Source organism: Henckelia pumila, chromosome 1, assembly GCF_033568475.1.
Source record: "Henckelia pumila isolate YLH828 chromosome 1, ASM3356847v2, whole genome shotgun sequence".
NCBI lineage: Eukaryota > Viridiplantae > Streptophyta > Magnoliopsida > Lamiales > Gesneriaceae > Henckelia > Henckelia pumila.
In genome coordinates, this window is record NC_133120.1 from 160,303,460 (window position 1) to 160,325,144 (window position 21,685).

At 35.4% G+C, this 21,685-nt stretch overlaps 1 protein-coding gene across 2 annotated transcripts; it reads right to left on the reverse strand.

Annotated features, from left to right (window-relative positions):
* Window positions 1-1,150: 1,150 nt before the first annotated feature.
* LOC140876522 (cysteine synthase-like) lies at window positions 1,151-21,556 on the reverse strand. Of its 2 annotated transcripts, XM_073280498.1 has the most exons (10): window positions 21,225-21,553; window positions 21,015-21,124; window positions 20,788-20,845; window positions 19,783-20,046; window positions 2,469-2,606; window positions 2,319-2,370; window positions 1,922-2,001; window positions 1,756-1,815; window positions 1,586-1,666; window positions 1,151-1,488 (listed from the first exon to the last, which is right to left on the reverse strand). In XM_073280498.1, the coding sequence occupies exons 1-10, from the start codon at window positions 21,264-21,266 to the stop codon at window positions 1,396-1,398; spliced, it is 978 nt and encodes a 325-aa protein (XP_073136599.1). In that variant the 5' UTR covers window positions 21,267-21,553; the 3' UTR covers window positions 1,151-1,395. The 2 variants fall into 2 exon arrangements, with proteins under 2 accessions (XP_073136599.1, XP_073136600.1); XM_073280499.1 differs by lacking the exons at window positions 1,756-1,815; window positions 1,922-2,001 and having other exon boundaries at window positions 21,225-21,556.
* Between the last annotated feature and the right edge of the window lie 129 nt (window positions 21,557-21,685).

The window sequence follows — 21,685 nt, forward strand, 5'->3', positions numbered from 1 at the left end:
AGAATATATAATAGATAGATTAATAGGAAGTTAAAATAAAGTACACAATGCAATTTTTTATTTTAAGTATCCATATACTATCTTGTAAGATTAATAGAAAAATAGCGTGCTTTAAATAAATTAACTATATTTTGTAGGGAAAACTCAAATAAGAAAAAGAGAAAATAATAAATAGTAGATTCACTAAAGATGAAAGTGGACAAGAGAAAAATAGTGTTAAAAAATATTTAAGTTAATTCAAAATTATTATTCATATATATTATAAAATATCAATAGAAGATTAATAGGAAAAATAAAATACGACATGAACTTTTTATTATTTTAAGTATCCATATACTATATTTTAAGATAATAAAGATTATTATTAATATAATTAGTATTCTATGTACTTGTTTATTTGTGAATTATATCAAATAAAATAAAATAGAAAACATGATAAAAAAATTTAAAAATATTAATAATATTTTACTTTTTATTTGAAAGAGTGCATGATATAATTTTGACGAAATAAAAAAATTTAATTAATTGAATAGTCACATAATTAAATAATTGAGAAAAAACACATTAAATATGTAATATTGAGAAAGAGTAGTCATGTAAATTTAAAATGAAACTCACATATTTATAGAGTTAATAGAATATTAGATATAACTTTAATTTATTTACGATTTTAATCAATAAAACTATTTGAAAAGCAAAATGTGTATCTAGTTAAATTTAATAATAATAATTAGATTTAAAAGCAATTTATATCAGGTTTAAAATTTATTTTTTAGTTAGAACATATATCAATTAAGTGATTTACAATAATTCATATGCCAATTCATCAATAGTTTGTGTATCGAAATACCATTTACTCTTTTTTTTGGTGGGTTATAATGCAAAACATTAAATTTTAAAATACTTTATTACTCAGTTTTTAAAAAAAGTAAAACTAAAATGATTTCGTGGGGCTAACCGCTAAAACTCTCTCTATTTTTAATTTTTTTTAAGAAAAAAAAAACAATCTTGTGTTTAAATAAAAAGCGTGTTAGATTTTGTCAAAAAAAAAAAAAAAAGCATGTTAGATTCAAAAAAAAAAAAAAAAAAAAAAAAAAAAAAAAAAAAAAAAAAAAAAGCAAGTTGAAACATATGGTTCTTTTGTCTCCCACAATTTCACAGAATTTATTTATCAGTGAACCCAAAAACAGCCAAACTGAAGATTTAGCAGCTCAAGGTATAGAAGCAAGATCACATAGCAGAAAGTGAATAGTTTACTAAATACAAGTTCCCCCCACTACTAATTAAGATTCATACAGGCAAGGCTCTGGTTTGTTAGATTCAAGAATTCGCAGAATTTAGATTTCCCCAGCTAGCCATGCATCGCGCATGCTCGTGTTTCTTGGAGCTGTTAGATTAGGACTCGAAACTCATGTTCTCCACCTCTTGTCTGATGGACTCAAATAGTACAGAAGAGAGATACCGCTCTCCGAAGCTCGGGAAGATAACCTGAAATTAAGACCATATATGCATTGTCTCATATACCAACATTAATTTGTTCCCCAATGTGTGTGCAGCCGCATGTGTGCAGTTTGATGAGACTTACAACAAGAAGTTTTCCAGCATTTTCGGGCCGTTTCGCGATCTTGATTGCAGCTGCTGCTGCAGCACCAGATGATATGCCAACCTAAACAAAAGCACATACATATAGACAAATATCCAAAAGATCCACCACAAACATTTCATGACTAAGATAATAAGTTCTAAATAATTTACCAATAACCCCTCTTTTAGTGCTAGAAGTTTTGCAGTCTCAAGGGCCTCATCACTAGAAATCTAAAAAAATATATGTAAAAGAACAATGTGTTGATATTAATGTGTTACACCTGAGTGGACATTCAGCTGCAGCATTTTGTGAACCAAAGGAATAAAAGAGTCTTACTTGAATAACTTCATCGATAAGATTCACGTCCATAACACCATTGATAAAACCAGCACCGATTCCTTGGATCTTATGTGGACCTTTACCATGTCCGAGAAAGTTACAACTTACATACACACAATATAACCGACCCCAATGGCGGACCCAGGTTATTTAGTCTATCCGAGCTAAAATTCTAAGCTCCCCAATACTTTAATATTTTGAATTGAACTACCTGAGCTACCACCAAATTAAACCAAAATTATTCAAAATTTTTATATACAAATTTTTTTTAAAAAAATCGGGCCACCTAGGCTCAACGTGGATCCGCCATTGACCGACCCCGTCTGGTTTCGTATTAACACTTTCATGATGCTGTTAATATAGAAGGAAATTCACTGCCTTTAACGATACTCACCAGGTTGTCCTCCAGAAAGAACTGCACTTTCAACTGGCTCCACAGCAAAAAGCTAAAAGTACAGTTTCACAGAATAAAAGATTTACTGCATGTACCACTACCCAAATCCAGCATCAGATACATACTTGAAATCAAAATGCAAAAGCTAACCTTAATATCAGAGTTCTGTTCTTTAAGAAACTTTCCTGCGCCAGTAAACGTGCCTCCTGTACCGATCGCAGAAACAAATGCATCGACTTCGCCATCAGTTCCTTTCCAAACCTCAGGTCCAGTGGTTTCATAGTGTATCTACAAAAATAACATTAGTTTAGGATGGAAAAACTAAAACACAAAAATTCAGGAGAATCAAGTTATATTATCCTGCATATATGATGCACAAAACTACATAGGCTATAGAGAAATTCAAGCACAAGGAAGCAATAGTGAGCCGTCCTTTGGCTCCATATTTAAGCAGTTTACGAGAGTGTCTGAGAGAGCTTTTAGGAAGCATTTACTAAAATTTAACTCCATGAAAATGTTTTTGAGTTTTTGTGAATGCTAACTTCAACTTCAACTTCTATATCTTTTAGCCAAAAGCTAGAAGTAAGAATGTGATATTTTTTTTGCTTTTGTTTTTTGTTTAGAGTTTAAAATTACAAGTTGAACTTTATATCCTTAAAATATTTATCATATTATATAATTACCCTTAATTCATTTGACCTAATTTTTATAAATATTTTTTGGAGATGTTAAATTTTATTTACATATGAGTTTTTTTAATAGTTTCTAATAGAATTTATAAAATTTCAATAATATTTTATTACAAGCGTTTACTTTTAAAAAATATTTTGCATTTTTATATAATTTGCATTTCCAGAAATTTTTTTATACATATTTGTGTATTTATACAAATTGTCATTTTTTATTAAAAAAATTACTTTTTGACCATGTATGTTTGACACTTTGCAATTTCGGTCCTTTGTATTTTTAGGTTTCAGTTTTAGCCCGCTATTTTTGTGTGTGGCAACTTTAGTTCATTTTTCAATATGACGCTGACGTGACACAAATGCAGTGTTGATGTGGAGCTGACATGTATAATGTCATGTAAGCATTTTCGAATAAAAATGACTAAAATTGCCAAAAATCGAAACATGCAGGACTAAAACTGAAATATAAAAATATAAATGGCCAAAATCGCACACTGACAAAAATAGAGGACCAAAATTGCAGTTTTCTCTTTTTTATATTTATATTTTTATTAATCTTATATATTTTTTGAATCATTTATGTTATAAAAAATAAAATAATTTTGATACAATATTCATAATTTAATAATAATTATATAAACACAATTTTTTATGATGTGAGTATCAAAATTTAAATAATTAAAATACATCAATTTTATATAGTTTAAAAATATGATTGTCATTTAACTAAAAATTAAGTTCGTAAACAATGACTCTCCAAACACTAAAAATTTTAGCTTGTAGTATTAACTTCAAACTTTTATTTTTGAAAGGAATTTTATTCCTTGAATATTTCGGCCCTAATTAATTGGAAATTATAAGATTTTGCTTTCTAGACAAGTTAGGATATTTGGTAAATATTGAGTGTATATTTTCGAATATGTTAATGATATATTTGCCAAAATTTAAATTAGATCTTGATAAGGTGATTATTTGACATAATATAATTCGATATTATCAAGATATGATTTACAATATTTGATAGAGTTTATTTCCTACTAAAACTTTGTTACCTATTCTTGTAGGACTCTATCTAAGAAAATCTTCAAAGCTTGGATGATTATCTATAAAAGAAGATTTCCACGCACAAGAAAAGAGACGCTTCAGACGATAATTCTCTGCGCAAAGACTGAAGAATTCCATTGAAGAATCTGAAGAATTCTGAAGCAAGGTTTGCAACCATTGTTGTTGCTTGTCCCCGTGTTGCCGTTTGTGTTGAAGACATCATAGACAACACTGTGGGAATAGTGTTGTTCGAAGATCTTTACTGTCTTTTCTATTTAGGCTACGGGAGTTGCATCTAGTTTATTTTATACCTTGTCGTATTTTAGGATGCAAGTTTGATTTCTCAACGTGTTGAGGAATTTAGGATTTAATGACTTTTTGTAAAATCACTAGGATTATTTTGTAAGACTGTTCTTACGTTTACTAGTGATATTTAGCCCTAAGGCACCCGCACGAGTTTTTATACTCGTGCAAAAGTTATTACTTGAGTTTTATTTACGCTTTAAATTTCCGCTGCACTGTGTTGTCTTTGGTGTTATGACACGAAAAACAACACTGCCCTATTTTACATAACAACCACGTACACCATTTCTTTCACGTGGCATCAGAGCCACCACTTGACTTTACTAAGTGTGTTCTTGGTTTGTGTTACAGGTTAGTTATGGACACTCCGTACACAAGTGCAATTCGTCCACCTATTTTGGATGGAACGAATTACGGCCCTTGGAAATTGAAGATGAGCATGTATATTCAATCCATTGAGTCCAGGGCTTGGCAACGTGTTCTTGATGGCTGGACACCACCTATAAGAGATGATGATGTTCCAGGACCAAAGCCAAGATCACAATGGACAGTCGAAGAGAATACTGCGGCTATTTATAATGCTAAAGCTCTTAATGCTATGTTCACTTCAGTTGATATGAACATGTTTAATTTAATTGATACTTGTATTTATGCTAGGGATGCTTGGGAGAAACTACAAACTCACTGTGAAGGCTCGGCAAGTGTCAAGAAGACAAGGATGCGTCTCATAACTTCAAAATTTGAAAAATTGATAATGGAGGAATCAGAGACCATCATGGAATATAATGGAAGATTGAAGAGTCTTGCAAATGAAGCATCTATTCTTGGCGATCCTATTTCGAACGAGAGACTTGTATCCAAAGTGCTTCGTTCGCTTCCCAAAAGATTTCACACCAAGGTTTGTGCTATAGATGAATCCAAAGATACATCTATAATGGATTTGGATGAGTTAATTAGTTCTCTTCGCACCTATGAGATGAAGTTGGAAGCCGAAGATGACTCGAAAGGTAAGTCTATTGCTTTTCAAGTATCTAATAATGTTTACAATGATTTTGCTGAAGTTCAACAGGAAGTAAAAGATTCTGATCTTGAGAAAAATTCTATTGCCTTGATCTCGAAGAAATTTACTGATTATCTCAAGGTAATGGAAAAAAAAAGAAGGATATGAAAAGTGCACAATCCTCAAATTTTCCTAGTGATAAGTGTATTTTATACACTTAATTTATATATGATTTTATTTGTTAAATTTGTTTCGAGCAGATTTATGTGTGAGTTTTTTTGTTTTTGTGTTCGTAGAGAATTATGGAGATTTGGTGGAGAAAAGAAGAAATTAATGAAAAAGAAGAATTATTGTTGAAGAAAATAAGAAATAAGATTTATTTGGAGAAAAGAATAAAAGAAAAGAGAAAGAAAAGAAGAAGAAGAAAGAAACGATCAGACAAGATAAGGTTAATGGGCTTTTTGTTATTGGGCCAAGAAAGAATTCTTTAGCGCTTCTTGTTAGCGCTTAAACTAGAGCAATCGCGCAATGTTTCTGAAATCTGAGAATTGAAATTGCGAGATCAAGGCGCGCCCGCGCCTTCACTTGAGCGCCCGCTCCGTTGCTGAATTGGAAAGATTTTATTAAATCGGGCAATTAATTCTTGGGCTTGATTTTGTGGGCTTTTGCTGAGCAATATAAAAAGGAATTTTTATCAGAGGAGAAGGAGGAGAGCCGCCACACACACATTAGGATATCAGAGATTGAGATCGTGAACTTTGGTGATTTTTCTGGAGCTTAACTGAATGACGAAGACGAAGTTTGATCGACCGGACACGGCATCGACGACGGATTTGATTTTTTACTTTTATTTTATTCTGAATATGTTTGGATTTTTGAACATGTTTTGTTTTATTCAGAATTTTATTATGAACTAATTTTTTAGAGTCTAGAGGTCGGATGGAACCTGGTGTAGACGCTTTCTTGAATTCTTGATTTTATTGGATTGAATTTCTTCTAGATTATTTGTTTTTTCTAGAATTGATTGTCTTTTCAATTATCTGATCAATAATTGATTTGTTATATTTATTTGAAATCATTGCTCGGGAGAGGGGATTTTGAATAGGACATTAGAAAATACACTGTTAGTTATTTATACAGCTCGGGAGAGTGTATGATTTTAACAGAGCTTTTAAAAAAACATTGTTTTGTGATAGATCACTGCGATAAATTCTTAATAGGAATATTGGAATTGAATTGTAGTTGATAAACATTATTTGTTGCTCGGGAGAGGGAAATAATGAACTTAAGTGTTCTTGGCTATTAATTGACTAGAATTCATGAAACTAAATTAATTAGGATTGACTGTTGTTGAAACCAGGTGAAATCTATACCTCTAGACCATTTTTCTCTGATTGATTTTTAATTTAAAAGTTGTGTGCGTGCTATTTTAAATCATCTGATTATTTATTTTATTGCAAAATTCTTGATTATTGATTTTCTAGATAAAGTTTAGACTATTTTAATTACAAGTACTAAATATTTTCGTTTTACTCTCTGATGGATCGATATCTGATTTAATCACTATATTAAAACTTGACACTCGTACGCTTGCGAGGAATTTTCACAACAAGTTTTTGGCGCCGTTGCCGGTGAGTAAATTTTGATTATTTTTTAGTCTTGTTACCAATTAGTCTAGATTTTAATTTAGAGTTTTTATTTATGTGATTTTTTTAATTTTCTAATTTATTTCTGTTGTTTTCATTGCAGTTTTAGTGAATATATTTGGCGTCTGAGAGCGAAGGAAAAAATTAACTAACACCGGTGAAAGTCGGGCTGACGACTTTAAACCAAGCGCGACTTGGGAGGCAACCCAAGCATTTTTATTTTATTTTATTTGCTTTTATTTTCAGTTTATTTAATTTTTTTTATTTAATTGTTCTAAGTTTTTTTATTTTCAATTTTTTGAGCTTAATTTTTCTTAAATTTCAAAATTTTTCAGGCTCCAGAAATCTCAAAGTCGAGCAGACGGTGCGCCCGCCCCATTTATTTGAGCGCCTGCGCCTTACCTGGACGAAATTAACGTTATTTTGCGAATTCAAGGCGTGCCCGCGCCACTCCTATCGAGCACCCGCGCATCCTCAACGCCTGAAGCTTAACCATTTGCGCAAGAACTAGCGCAATCGCGCATGTTATCCGCGCCTCTTTAAGCGCAAACAAAGGATTCCCAACCGCGCTAGGCTTAGCGCAATCGCGCAGCTCACATGCTAATCTCCTCGCGCAAACGGGTCTCATCTGTGCCATACTAAGAGCAAACGCGCAGCAATCTTGCGCTAACCATCCCTCCATCTGCCCTTATCCCAGCGCAATCGCGCGTCCTCACCCCACCATCTGCGCAGCCTCCATGCAATCGCGCGTCTCCAAGCTTCCAGCTGCGCAGCTATCCATGCTATCGCGCTCCCACATTTTCCAACAGCCAGCAGCGCTATTCGCTAATCTTCTGCGCCTTCCAACTAGCGCGATAGCGCATCATCATCTCCATTAGCGCATTTCTCAGCGCTAACGCGCTCCTTCCTAGCTACAATTCATGCGCCATCGCGCAATCCCTTTCAACCCAGCTGCTCTTCATCTTGCGCCAATGATTCCTACTCTGCACCTCATAATGCGATATCGCGCTCCCAACTGCTATGCAAATAATCACCACCAGCGCTCCATGTTGTTTCTCTTCCTAGTGCAAATGGACAACCTTGATCAGAAATTCCATGCGCAAATGAGATCACAACAGCCTAACATGTGCTCTCGCTCTCCTACTTGATCAGAAACATTGCGCTAATCAACCATTCCAGCTGCTACTCTCCATGCGCAGCTTGCACTTCCATAAACTTTGAATGGAGTAACATATAGCATAATCTTCTGCACCTCCACCTTGCTCAAATAACCTTTATGCACAGCCTTCTCTTGAGCAAACGAATCTTCAGCAGCCAAACCATGCAAGATCGAACATATGAAGCGCATGATGCCTAGCACTCTTCCTTATTTTCCCATACATTAAGCGAGATATATTGTATTGCATGATTTGGGTTTCAATTTTTGTGTTTTAATCGAGTGCCTGTACTCTTTTCAGGTGAAAGTGGATGTTAAGTCGTGTATCTCTACGTCCTCCATATCTTCCACCTTGGTTTTGCGGCTGCAAGTTATTTTATTGGACATTTTGATTACGCTGAGTACTGATGCTCGGTGTCGAAGGTATGAGTCTCTTGTTCTTTTTATTATTTTTAATCATCAGGGACAATGATTACATTAAGTTTGGGGGGTGAATCAGTGTATGATTTAGTTGTTTAGTTGGTTGATAGTTGATAAGTTGGACTTTCTTGTGTGCTTTATAGATAAATTTTTGTTGAATTTAGTAGTGTAGTTGAGAGTTGAGTTGAAAAGAAGTCAAGAAAGAAATGGATGCATGGCTGAAAAATTTTTGTTTTGTGCTATAACTGAAATCCATGATTGTCCATCTATTTGACAAATATTTTTGAGAAAATGGAACCAAGTGATGAACAATTTCCTATATACTCTGTGATTAATACTTGAATTTGATTTTTGAAACATACAAACATAGATATGATTGAGGCATTGTTTGAAATTTTGGGCCTGATTTTTATTGAAAAATTTTATCCTTAGTTGCCTATTTGAGCTTACACGTTTATTAGTACATTGAGGTACGAGAAAATCTGAAATTTTTGTGAAAATCATCATTAACTGCTGATGATTATTCTTTTCTGCACTGATTGATATTTGTATGATTTAATTGTGGATTGATAATTGTCTAGAACTAGTTCGAACACTCTTTGAGGCGAAATACGGGCAAAAATGAGATTAGGAATGATTTAGGAGATTTTTCTGAATTCGTTTGAGCCTTTCAAGCTACCTATTAATATGTTATCCCTAGTACCTTGTTTGAGCTTTATTGAAAATCGAATGGCATGTGTGTAAACGTGTGATTAAACCCCCATTCGTTATTATTTCAAGGTCCTACATTAACTACCTTAATAGCCTATACACTAATTCCAACCTTTAAGGGAGTAATTTGAATGCTAAATTGTTATATGCTCCTACTTTTTTATTTGTGAATATGGAATGGTGTGGTGGTGATTTGAAAAGAAACATTAAAAAAGGTAGTAGAAAAAAAAAGAGATGAAAGAGTTGTGAAAGAAGTTGTGAAAAAGTTGAAAAAATCAATGAAGTGAAGGAAAAAAGAGTGAAATTGTGAATGAAAAAAGGAGTCGATATTAGAGTTAAACATGAATATGAATTACTCCTTATTTTGAATTCTTTTCCTTTATTTGTAGCCGTGAGCCAGACCTTACATTATAAGCTGATTAAGTCCTATTGACTGAGTCTCAGTTGCCCAATATACTAGTGGAGAAGAGTTGCGAAAATTTAGCCTATGGACTGTTGATTGATGCTTTTAATGATTATGAATTTTGATCGAAACACGCACACACTATTATTCTTTGCATTTACATAATTGTGAGTGTTTTTGATTTATATCCTATATTTGATCCTATGCTATCCTTGAAAAGTCCTCATGATCTATGATAAGTGTATTTTATACACTTAATTATATATGATTTTATTTGTTAAATATTTGTTTCGAGCAGATTTATGTGTGGGTTTTGTTGTTTTTGTGTTCGTAGGGAATTATGAAGATTTGGTGGAGAAAAGAAGAAATTAATGGAAAAGAAGAATTATTGTTGAAGAAAATAAGAAATAAGATTTATTTGGAGAAAAGAATAAAAGAAAAGAGAAAGAAAAGAAGAAGAAGAAAGAAACGATCAGACAAGATAAGGTTAATGGGCTTTTTGTTATTGGGCCAAGAAAGAATTCTTTAGCGCTTCTTGTTAGCGCTTAAACTAGAGCAATCGCGCAATGTTTCTGAAATCTGAGAATTGAAATTGCGAGATCAAGGCGCGCCCGCGCCTTCACTTGAGCGCCCGCTCCGTTGCTGAATTGGAAAGATTTTATTAAATCGGGCAATTAATTCTTGGGCTTGATTTTGTGGGCTTTTGCTGAGCAATATAAAAAGGAATTTTTATCAGAGGAGAAGGAGGAGAGCCGCCACACACACATTAGGATATCAGAGATTGAGATCGTGAACTTTGGTGATTTTTCTGGAGCTTAACTGAAGAACGAAGACGGAGTTTGATCGACCGGACACGGCATCGATGACGGATTTGATTTCTTACTTTTATTTTATTCTGAATATGTTTGGATTTTTAAACATGTTTTGTTTTATTCATAATTTTATTATGAACTAATTTTTTAGAGTCTAGAGGTTGGATGGAACCTGGTATAGACGCTTTCTTGAATTCTTGATTTTATTGGATTGAATTTCTTCTAGATTATTTGTTTTTTCTAGAATTGATTGTCTTTTCAATTATCTGATCAATAATTGATTTGTTATATTTATTTGAAATCATTGCTCGGGAGAGGGGATTTTGAATAGGACATTAGAAAATACACTGTTAATTATTTATACAGCTCGGGAGAGTGTATGATTTTAACAGAGCTTTTAAAAAAAACATTGTTTTGTGATAGATCACTGCGATAAATTCTTAATAGGAATATTGGAATTGAATTGTAGTTGATAAACATTATTTGTTGCTCGGGAGAGGGAAATAATAAACTTAAGTGTTCTTGGCTATTAATTGACTGGAATTCATGAAACTAAATTAATTAGGATTGATTGTTGTTGAAACCAGGTGAAATCTATACCTGTAGACCATTTTTCTCTGATTGATTTTTAATCTGAAAGTTGTGTGCGTGCTATTTTAAATCATCTGATTATTTATTTTATTGAAAAATTCTTGATTATTGATTTTCTAGATAAAGTTTAGACTATTTTAATTACAAGTACTAAATATTTTTATTTTACTCTCTGAGGGATCGATATCTGATTTAATCACTATATTAAAACTTGACACTCGTACGCTTGCGAGGAATTTTCACAACACCTAGACTGCCTACTTCAGAGAAGCCTAAAAAACCTGCTGCTACTCGAGGACCTCGTCAAAGATATGATAGTAAGGTTTAGTCCTCAAGCAAAAATTTTGATAATGTTCAATGCAGGGAATGTAAGGGATATGGTCACTATGCTTATGAATGCGCAAATCGCCTTCGAAAAGGTATGAATGTTTCTCTGAGTGATGATGATTCTGAAGAAGAACAAGAAAAGTTTGAACAGGCTGATCTAATATCTTTTTTTGCTTTATTGGAGAGTAAGAAAAATTTTCAGATCAATCCTCTCGGTGTTGCCACAACTAGATGCAACACTGTTCAAAAATCTGTTTGTTTTGTTGCCTCTAACCTTGATAATTTCAGTAATCATGAAGAACAGGTAGATGATCCTTATACTCTGGAAGGTATTCGAAAACTCTATGAAGAGTTGTACTGTGATTGGAATAAGAGGAATCAGTTGAACACAACTCTTACAAAAGAGAATACTGAATTGAAAGCTGCTATGGCTAGATTGGAAATTCTCTTGAGTAAGAAATATCTCGAAATAGGGTTGCTGAATTCTGAACTTGAAAGAGCAAAAACAACACTTGATAAATTTAATTCCAGTTCGAGTAAACTTGATTCCATTTTGACTATGGGTAAGAATGATAAGTTTGGACTTGGTTTTAAAGAAAGTGTTTTTGAAACTGGTTAATCTTCCAAAACACCAGTGTTTGTGAAGGAAGGTAATAATTTCTTGAACCATCCTTTAACTGCCTTGAAAGGTAAGAAACCCATTGTTGAGAAAAATATTTCTGTCCCAAAGCCAAAACAATGAAAACGTCCGTTTGTGTGTCATTATTGTCTCAAACCTGGCCATATCAGGACTTTTTGTCGAAAGTTGAAGAGTGACTATGTTTTGTGGGAATCTAAGCAAGTGTTGTCCCCCGTGTTGCACAACACTAAGAACAACACTGGCAAAAAGAGGCCCACTGTGAAGAAAGTTTGGATTCAAAAGCCTGATGTCAGATGTTTTGTTATTTATACTTCTTTGAAAGCTAATACTGCAGGTAATTGGTATTTTGATAGTGGAAGTTCACGACACATGACAAGTTTGAAAGATCACCTCACTGACTACATTGAACAGAATGGTGGTAGAGTGACCTATGGAGGAGGTGCAAAAGGAAGGATTGTTGGCAAAGGAACACTCAATGTGGAAGGGTTTCCAAAGCTTCATAATGTCTTACATGTTGAAGGACTTAATGCAAATTTAATTTCAATTAGTCAACTGTGTGATGATGATTTGCATATGAAGTTTGATAAGAATACTTGTGAAGTTTTTGATAATACTAATCGTTGTGTTATCACAGGTACAAGATCAGTGGATAACTGCTATTAACTAGGTGAAGAATTGGCATGTAGACACTCAAAAATTGATGAGTTTAGTCTATGGCACCAAAAACTTGGACATGTGAATTTCAAGACCCTAAAGAATCTGAGTAAGTTTGAAGCTGTCAGAGGTCTTCCAAATCTAAAGACTGGTGTTCCATATGTTTGTGGTGCATGCCAGAAAGGTAAGCAAACCCGTGTTGCGCATCCCGTGTTACAACACTGTGGGACAACACGGTGTCTTGAACTTTTGCACATGGATTTGATGGGTCCCATGGAAGTCGAAAGTTATGGAGGTAAAAATTATTCTTTGATATGTGTTGATGATTTTTCTCATTTTACATGGGTAAGATTTCTTAGAGAAAAATCAGACACTTTTGATGTTTTTAAGAAATTGCTTACCAAGATTACTAACCTATATACTTTGACTGTAGCAAGGATCAGAACTGATCATGGAAAGGAATTTGAGAACTCATTGTTTTCTTCTTTGTGTGATAAAAGGGCATCTCACAAGAGTTCTCTGTCCCAAAAACTCCTCAACAGAATGGAATTGCCGAAAGGAAGAATAGAACGTTGCAGGAGATGGCTAGGGTGATGATGAGCTCAAAAAATATCTCCAAGAGATTTTGGGCAGAAGCATTGAACACAGCATGTCATATTTCCAATCGTGTTTATTTGAGAAGTGGTTCTTCAATGACTTCCTATGAGATTCTCATGGAAAAGAGACCAAATCTTAACTATTTTCATATTTTTGGCTGTGTGTATTATGTTTTGAATGATCGAAATCACCTAGCAAAATTTGATTCCAAGAGTGATAAGTGTTTGTTCCTTGGTTATTCTACTAATAGTCGTGCATATAGGATGTATAACCTTAGAACCAGAACAATTATGGAATCTATTAATGTTGTTTTTGATGATTGTGCAGATCTCAAAGAAAAAACTGCTGAAGATGATGTTGAAGGCTTGCTGGAAATTCCTTCCGAAGAACACAGTGTTGTCCCAGATGTTACAACACCAAACACAACACTGGTTCCTTCAGAAATTCATGAGGAAAATTCCCAAAATAGTGAGGAAGCTGAAATGATTACTGAAAAGAACCTTCCAAGCAAGATACAGAAGAATCATCCTTCATCACAGATTATTGGAGATGTTCATGGAACAAGGCAAACTCGAGGTAAGGACAAAGTTGATTACCGCAAGATGGTTGGTTTAGTATGCATGAGTTCCGTGTACTCTCAGGTAATGCATTACTGTTTTGTCTCCAATGTTGAATCCAAGAATGTCAATGATGCTTTGAATGATGAATTTTGGGTAAATGCCATGCATGAAGAACTTGAGCAATTTGTCCGAAATGATGTTTGGTTTTTGGTTCCACCACCTGATCATGGTAATGTTATTGGTACAAAATGGATTTTCGAAAATAAAACCGATGAATCAGGAAACATCATTAGGAACAAAGCAAGGTTGGTTGCTCAAGGGTATACGCAGGTTGAGGGGGTTGATTTTGATGAGACCTTCGCTCCTGTTGCCCGCATTGAGTCAGTTCGACTATTGCTAGCTATTGCATGTCATATGGGTATAAAACTTTATCAAATGGATGTGAAGAGTGCGTTTTTGAATGGTATTTTGAATGAGAAAGTGTATGTGAAGCAACCCAAAGGCTTTGAGGATCCACATCACTTGGATCATGTTTACAAGTTGAAGAAAGCACTCTATGGTTTGAAGCAAGCTCCACGAGCATGGTATGGTAGGTTGACCGAGTATTTACTCGAAATTGGCTTCAAACGAGGTGAGGTTGACAAAACCCTTTTTATTCAAAAGGCCAAAGGTGAAATTCTTATTTGTCAAGTATATGTGGATGACATTATCTTTGGTGCGTCTTCTCAAAAGCATGTTGATAATTTTGTTGAATGCATGTCTTCTACTTTCGAGATGAGCATGGTATGAGAGTTAAACTTTTTCCTTGGATTGCAAGTTAAGCAAACAAATGAAGGAATTTTTCTTTGTCAAAGTAAGTATGCAAAGAACTTGGTGAAAAAGTTTTGCAAAGAGAATGTTACGAACATGAAAACTCCTATGGGCTCGAGTGAAAATTTTGGAAAAGACAGTGTTGCGGCTGGTGTTGACAACACCATGTATCGCAGCATGATAGGGAGTCTTTTGTATTTGACTGCTAGTCGTCCTGATATCATGTTCAGTGTGTTTTTATGTGCTAGATACCAATCTGATTCAAAGGTAACCCATTTAAAAGCTGTCATGAGAATTTTGAAATATGTTTCGGGTACATTGGACTTGGGATTGTGGTATACAAGGGAAACCAACACTAACCTTGTAGGTTTTAGTGATGCCGATTGGGCTGGTGATGTGAATGATAGAAAGAGCACTACGGGTGAGTGTTTTTACCTTGACAATAATTTGGTTTCATGGTATAGTCGTAAGCAAAATTGTGTGTCACTTTTGACTGCTGAATCTGAATATGTGGCAGCCGAAAGTTGTTGTTCACAACTTCTTTGGATGAACCAAATGATTGAAGACTATGGTTTTAAGAGTGAAACCCCCATTGTTTATTGTGATAATTCGAGTGCTATTGATATATCAAAAAATCCAGTTCAACACTCACGCACAAAACACATTGACATTCGTCATCACTTTATTCGAGATTTGGTAGAAAAATGTATGATTCGAATGGAGTTTTTTGGAACCAATAACCAATTGGCAGACATCTTTACTAAAGTATTAGATCATGAGAGATTTTCAACTCTTCGAAGGTCTCTCAGCATGTGTGCATTATAATCCCTTGCATGTGTTGTCTTCGGTGTTACAACACTACCGACAACACTGTTGTTTTTTCTTGTCATGCATTTTTAAGGTTTTTAGACATTCTGCACTCATTCTGTTTTGTGTGGTATTTAAATCTCTGTTTCATTGATTCAATCGATGCCAAGTTTTTCTGCAAACTGTTATTGAAACACACTGGCCCTTGCAAAATGGACTCTGATTAAACCACTAAGTAGTTGAGGGATGTACGTGTATTCCATGTTTTTGTCCCATGTGAAAGGTGGTTTCACATATTCAGTGTCATAATCTTTTATGAAGTTTGTTGACCAATGTCATAAATACGAACTTTATCAAAATTGGAAGAAAATGGAAAAAGCTACCTAATTGAGTCTAATGAAGACTGTTCGATTAGTGTGAAAGCTACCACTTCTGAAATTTCTTCTATCAAGGGTAATCAAGTGTGCATATCTCAAATGCTTTTTGAAAAACTATGGTGTTGTTGATGATGTTGGTAACACGAGAGGCAACACTACACTTGTCAACATTTTGTTTTTGCTTGTGATTGCATTTTTATTTTATGTTACACTATGTTTAGGCATAAAATAGGTCATGCATATGTATTTTTGCTCATAAGGTTCTGTTTTTGGGTAAGGTTCTACATAGACGAATTTTGATGATTTACCCTATTTACTAAAAATTGAATTTTTGTGATTGATTTTTGGTTCAGTGGAGTTAGGCTGATGTGGAGGTAATACTGGAATATTTGGATTGAAATATGTATCTCAGATTATTGCCTTAATTATGGGATTTTATCTCTTTAATCTCGGTATTTAATTTTCGTCCATTAGGAAAGTTACCGTTGTAACTTGAGGGAGATCAGGGATCAGGGTAATTATGGGTTTGTTAGGATTTTGTTACCGTTTGAGATAAAGGGTCTATATATATGATTTTTAAAGGTTATCGGGCATTTTCATCTTCTCGAAATCCTTTGTTCCCGATTGATTTTTTTTTTAAAACCCTAACCTTCTCTCACCCTCAAATTGCTTTTCAATGGCAGGCCTTGATCCACAAGACATCCGAAGTGAGATGGGTCATAAAGAACCCGATGTTGCTGCTGGTGTTACAACACCGGAAATCCCATCCACGGTGTCCTCTCTGCCGATCGTTCCAGTTCCCATGGAACCTGTCCCTCTCGCTTTTCTCATGCCTGGCGAACCAGGGAACGCAATTGATGTGGAGAATCTTCCTGATTTCTCCGTTTTGAATAAGGTTAATCCTCCTCCACCGATGGCACGCCGATCTAAAAGGCAGGCAGGTTACAACCCTGACTTTACTCAGTCCAAGCATTTTAACAAGGGTCCCCGCATATCCATGTCTAAAGAAGATCGCAGCTCGGGCGACGATTCTGATGATGCCAATTTTGAATTTGTGGCGAGGAAGAAACCCTCTAGTTCTGCTACTGTCTCTGCCTCCGCTCCGATAGTTGAATCCGCTTTTGATAGCGAGGATTCAAACTCTTCTGATCATGTCCCTTCTAAGGACATTCCAGCAGCTACTGCTCCTCAAGAAAGTGCTGATTCTGATGAAGATGCCACCTTGGCTCAAATCCTGGAGAGCCTCAAGCAAGGAAAGGGGTCCTTTTCTGTTCCTCCCTCTGCTCATCTCTCCGATGATGAGCCTGATGCTGAGATAATGGAGGAGTTTGCACAAGGCAAAGCTCAACAAGATTCTGTCTCTTCCTCCTCTTCCTCCTCTGCCAATTCGGTTGCTGACTCTTCTGATAAGAGTACTGATATTGGAGAATAAGAAGACTCTGAGGATGTTTCCAGCATGGATGCTGATGAAGACCCTCTAGACCAAGAGGATGTTTTTGCTGCTGCTGATGTCAGTGTTGCTGTTGGTGTCGTCAACACCACGAACAACACTGTTGATGAGGACTATAACATGGATGCTGCTCATTCTCTCATGTTTTACTCTGGTGATGCTGCTGCAACTTGGCCTCTCCTTGCTCACAGAGGTCTACTGGATGAGAGGAACATTGATGTTCGCTCCTACGATAGGTACAACCTCATTGACTTTTTGAAGCTTCGACATCTATATTCTACTATTGTTGCTGTGATACCCTACTGTAAGAGGGTGATTATGGAATTCTACGCCAACTTGACTGCAAGCATTAAAGATCCAGAATCTGCAAAGTATGGATTGGTGTACCTTAGGGGTAGGCTGTTCGAGTTCACTCCAGCAGTTATCAACTCTTTTTATTCCACCCCAGACGTTGATGAAGGCAATCCTCCAGAAATCAACGAAGTGATTTCTTTTTTCACTGGTGGTATGGTCAAAAAATTCTCTGACCATTTTTCTGCAGCTAAGCTCACCTCCTTTTATTCTGTGCTGCATAAGATAGCTGTCAAGAATTGGACTCCTTCTTCCAATTCAACAGTTATCACCAGACCGCAGGCGGTCATTTTATATGCCATTGGGACCGGGAGTCCTTTTAATTTTGGGAAGATGGTATTCAAGACTGTGCTCCAATTCGCTGATGGAGGACTCAAATCTACAAAGCTCCCTTTCCCCTCTTTGATCTATGGCATATTGGAATCTCAGGCTTTCATCCGCAATATTACAGAAGATCTCACTGATCAACCTGAGGTTTTAAAGTTAGCAGCTGGTCTTCTAAAGGGAAATCGTGTTCTGGATTTACCCTGGACTGCCACTCCTACTCCTGTTGCTGACATTGCTGGTGTTGCCCTCGATGTTGCCAACACGGGAGACAACACTGAAAAAACAGTGCCTACTCCTACCTCCCTGGAATTCACCACTGCCACTATTCAGCTGCTGATGACTCGTGCTGAGGAAAAGATTGCTCAAGCTCAGGCAGATATTGCCTTCTATAGCACAGTCTTGGCTGATTGTCGGAGACATCTTGGCATTTCTGGCCAAACAGGGGGAGATAGTGCACAAGCCGAAGCTGGTCCATCTGGGAATAAAAATGATGAGGATGTAGCTACTGAACCAGAGGGATCCGATAGTGATCAAATTTAGAATTTGCTTCTTCTCTCATCTTTACTTATTTGTTAAATTTGATTTCAATATAAGTGTTTTTTGGTTGTTCTAGTTATGTGCCTCAAATATTCTCACATGCTTAAACTAGACTAACATCTTTCACCCCACTTGTGCTCTGATATATGAATTATAGAATCCCATGTGTTATTGTCTATGTTATCCACCGTGTTACGACACGAGGGACAACACTTCAGGGGGAGACTTAAAATTCAGGGGGAGAAGAATTTTTGAACTCCAGGGGAGTTTAGATTATCTCACACTTGTGCAATGTGTTGTCCAGAAAGCAAAAAGGGGGAGATTGAAAGGAATTTTATTCCTTGAATATTTCGGCCCTAATTAATTTGAAATTATAAGATTTTGCTTTTTAGACAAGTTAGGATATTTGGTAAATATTGAGTGTATATTTTCGAATATGTTAATGATATATTTGCCAAAATTTAAATTAGATCTTGATAAGGTGATTATTTGACATAATATAATTCGATATTATCAAGATATGATTTACAATATTTGATAGAGTTTATTTCCTACTAAAACTTTGTTACCTATTCTTGTAGGACTCTATCTAAGGAAATCTTCAAAGCTTGGATGATTATCTATAAAAGAAGATTTCCATGCACAAGAAAAGAGACGCTTCAGACGATAATTCTCTGCGCAAAGACTGAAGAATTCCATTGAAGAATCTGAAGAATTCTGAAGCAAGGTTTGCAACCATTGTTGTTGCTTGTCCCCGTGTTGCTGTTCGTGTTGAAAACATCATAGACAACACTGTGGGAATATTGTTGTTCGAAGATCTTTACTGTCTCTTCTATTTAGGCTACGGGAGTTGCATCCAGTTTCTTTTATACCTTGTCGTATTTTAGGATGCAAGTTTGATTTCTCAACGTGTTGAGTAATTTAGGATTTAATGAATTTTCGTAAAATCACTAGGATTATTTTGTAAGACTGTTCTTACGTTTACTAGTGATATTTAGCCCTAAGGCACCCGCACGAGTTTTTATACTCGTGCAAAAGTTATTACTTGAGTTTTATTTACGCTTTAAATTTCCGCTGCACTGTGTTGTCTTTGGTGTTACGACACGAAAAACAACACTGCCTTATTTTATATAACAACCACGTACACCGTTTCTTTCAATTTTCAAACACTCTCTACTATTAACTTGTGATTAACTTCAAAATAATCTACACAAAAATAATAACTTTTAAATAAGCAAGAGCCATCCGAAACTACCTTTGGATTGGCAGGGTTATCGGATTGCGTAAGGACGAAAGAATTTGGCGTGTTAGCACGTATCTCTTCAGCTTTCTGAAAAGCACCTGGAAACCCCTTAGCAAAATCGGTGAGCACCAATTCAGCACCAAAAGCACGGAGAACAATTCTCCGCTCAAGAGTCATGGCATCGGGCATCACAATAATAAGCTTATAGCCTTTAACGGCTGCTACAAAGGCCAACCCTATACCAGTGTTTCCGCTTGTAACTTCTATGAGGACATTCTTCATGGAAAATTAAAATACAAGGTAAGAAAACAGAAACAAGTTAACTATAACTCACAAACACAAGTACTGTTAATCCTTTATCCAATATCACCACACCAAATTACTTTTACACAGCCAAATAACTCCGTTTTATACGAGGACAGGATAACTAAATGATTAATAACTTGATAGATAAGTGGTGGATAGAGGAAGATTATATTTATATTTGATAGTGAACCTTATGTTTGGTATGTGGTATATTGGTGGGATTGATAAATATACATTTTATGTTGTGACCAAAATACCCTCATTAATTCCCTCAATTTTCTCAACCATTAACTTTCTTTTCCCTAGTTATTATTATTTAAGTTTGGGGTTATTTTGGTAAATGCATATAATAATCGAGTGAGACAATTTCAATCCTTGGGAATACACATGAAAAAGGAATCAAGCTTGTACAGTAGGTTTTAATCAATCCATTTAATAGTCCAACTTAAAAAATTCTTTCAAACATGGGTTTATTTATCAATCAAGCTTTTATCCTAGGTATCAAACGGAGACATGCATATCGATTCATGATTCTTGATATCCATTTTCCCAAGATAAATGAAAGTTACAAGTTCACAGAGACATGCATATCGATTCATGATTTCAAACTGATCAGAGTTTAGGTGGGCACCATATATATCACAACTTTTCAAACTGATCAAAACAATGCACTAAATCCAGCTGAAGAAATTAAATATGCAGCTAGCTAACCTGTCCAGGCGCGATGAGGCCCCGTGATTCGGCATCTGAAATCATACTATAAGCAATCCTGCAGCAAGATCACCGGTATGCATGATAAACTGAAGATTATAAATTTTCTTCTGAAAAATGAAAACAAATTCCAATTCCAATTCGACAGAGGCCACTGATATATTCTGGCACATGCAAAAAATTCGATATATCTTGATGATTCAAAGTGAAGCTAGTTGAAGAGATACCTATCCTTGACACTTGAGCCTGGTCCCATGTACTCCAGCTTGGCAGCAATTCGAGCAACACAACCATCCACAACATTGTTCAAGTACACCAGCGGGGTACGGCCAATCAACTCATACAATTCAACCACACAATCAGTACTTTCAACCCAAATCTTCTTATTCAAGAACTGGTTAAGATCAAATAAATTAAACAAATTATAATTAACTTACTTCAGTAACATCCTTTGCTATTCCTATTTCCGCCGCCGCCATTATCTGCAAGGCAAATGACCAGTTTCTTTAAAATCGTTTGTTTAACTCAACTGTCCACAGCCTCGGAGAATTAATTGCAGCCTCACATTTTATTTTCCCTTAAAACTCGAACAACCAGTCGAGGCATCTCGTAGTCGTACTGCGGTCAGAGTGATGTTACGTGACAAAGTATTTGCATGTCTGATTTTATTTAATTTTTACGGGATTTTTGACCCTACCCTAGCTTCTGTAGTGTGTCGGGTTTCTATTGTCCAAAATTCATGTGATCCCACGTAGTCGTACTCCTGCCAGAGTGAGTGATGCTGCGTGACAAAGCATTTACATCTCGATTTTTACCGAATTTTCGACGCTACACTATATGTAGGGTGTCAGGCTTCTATTGGCCAAAATTCTTACTAGTCCCACATATTATAGCTATA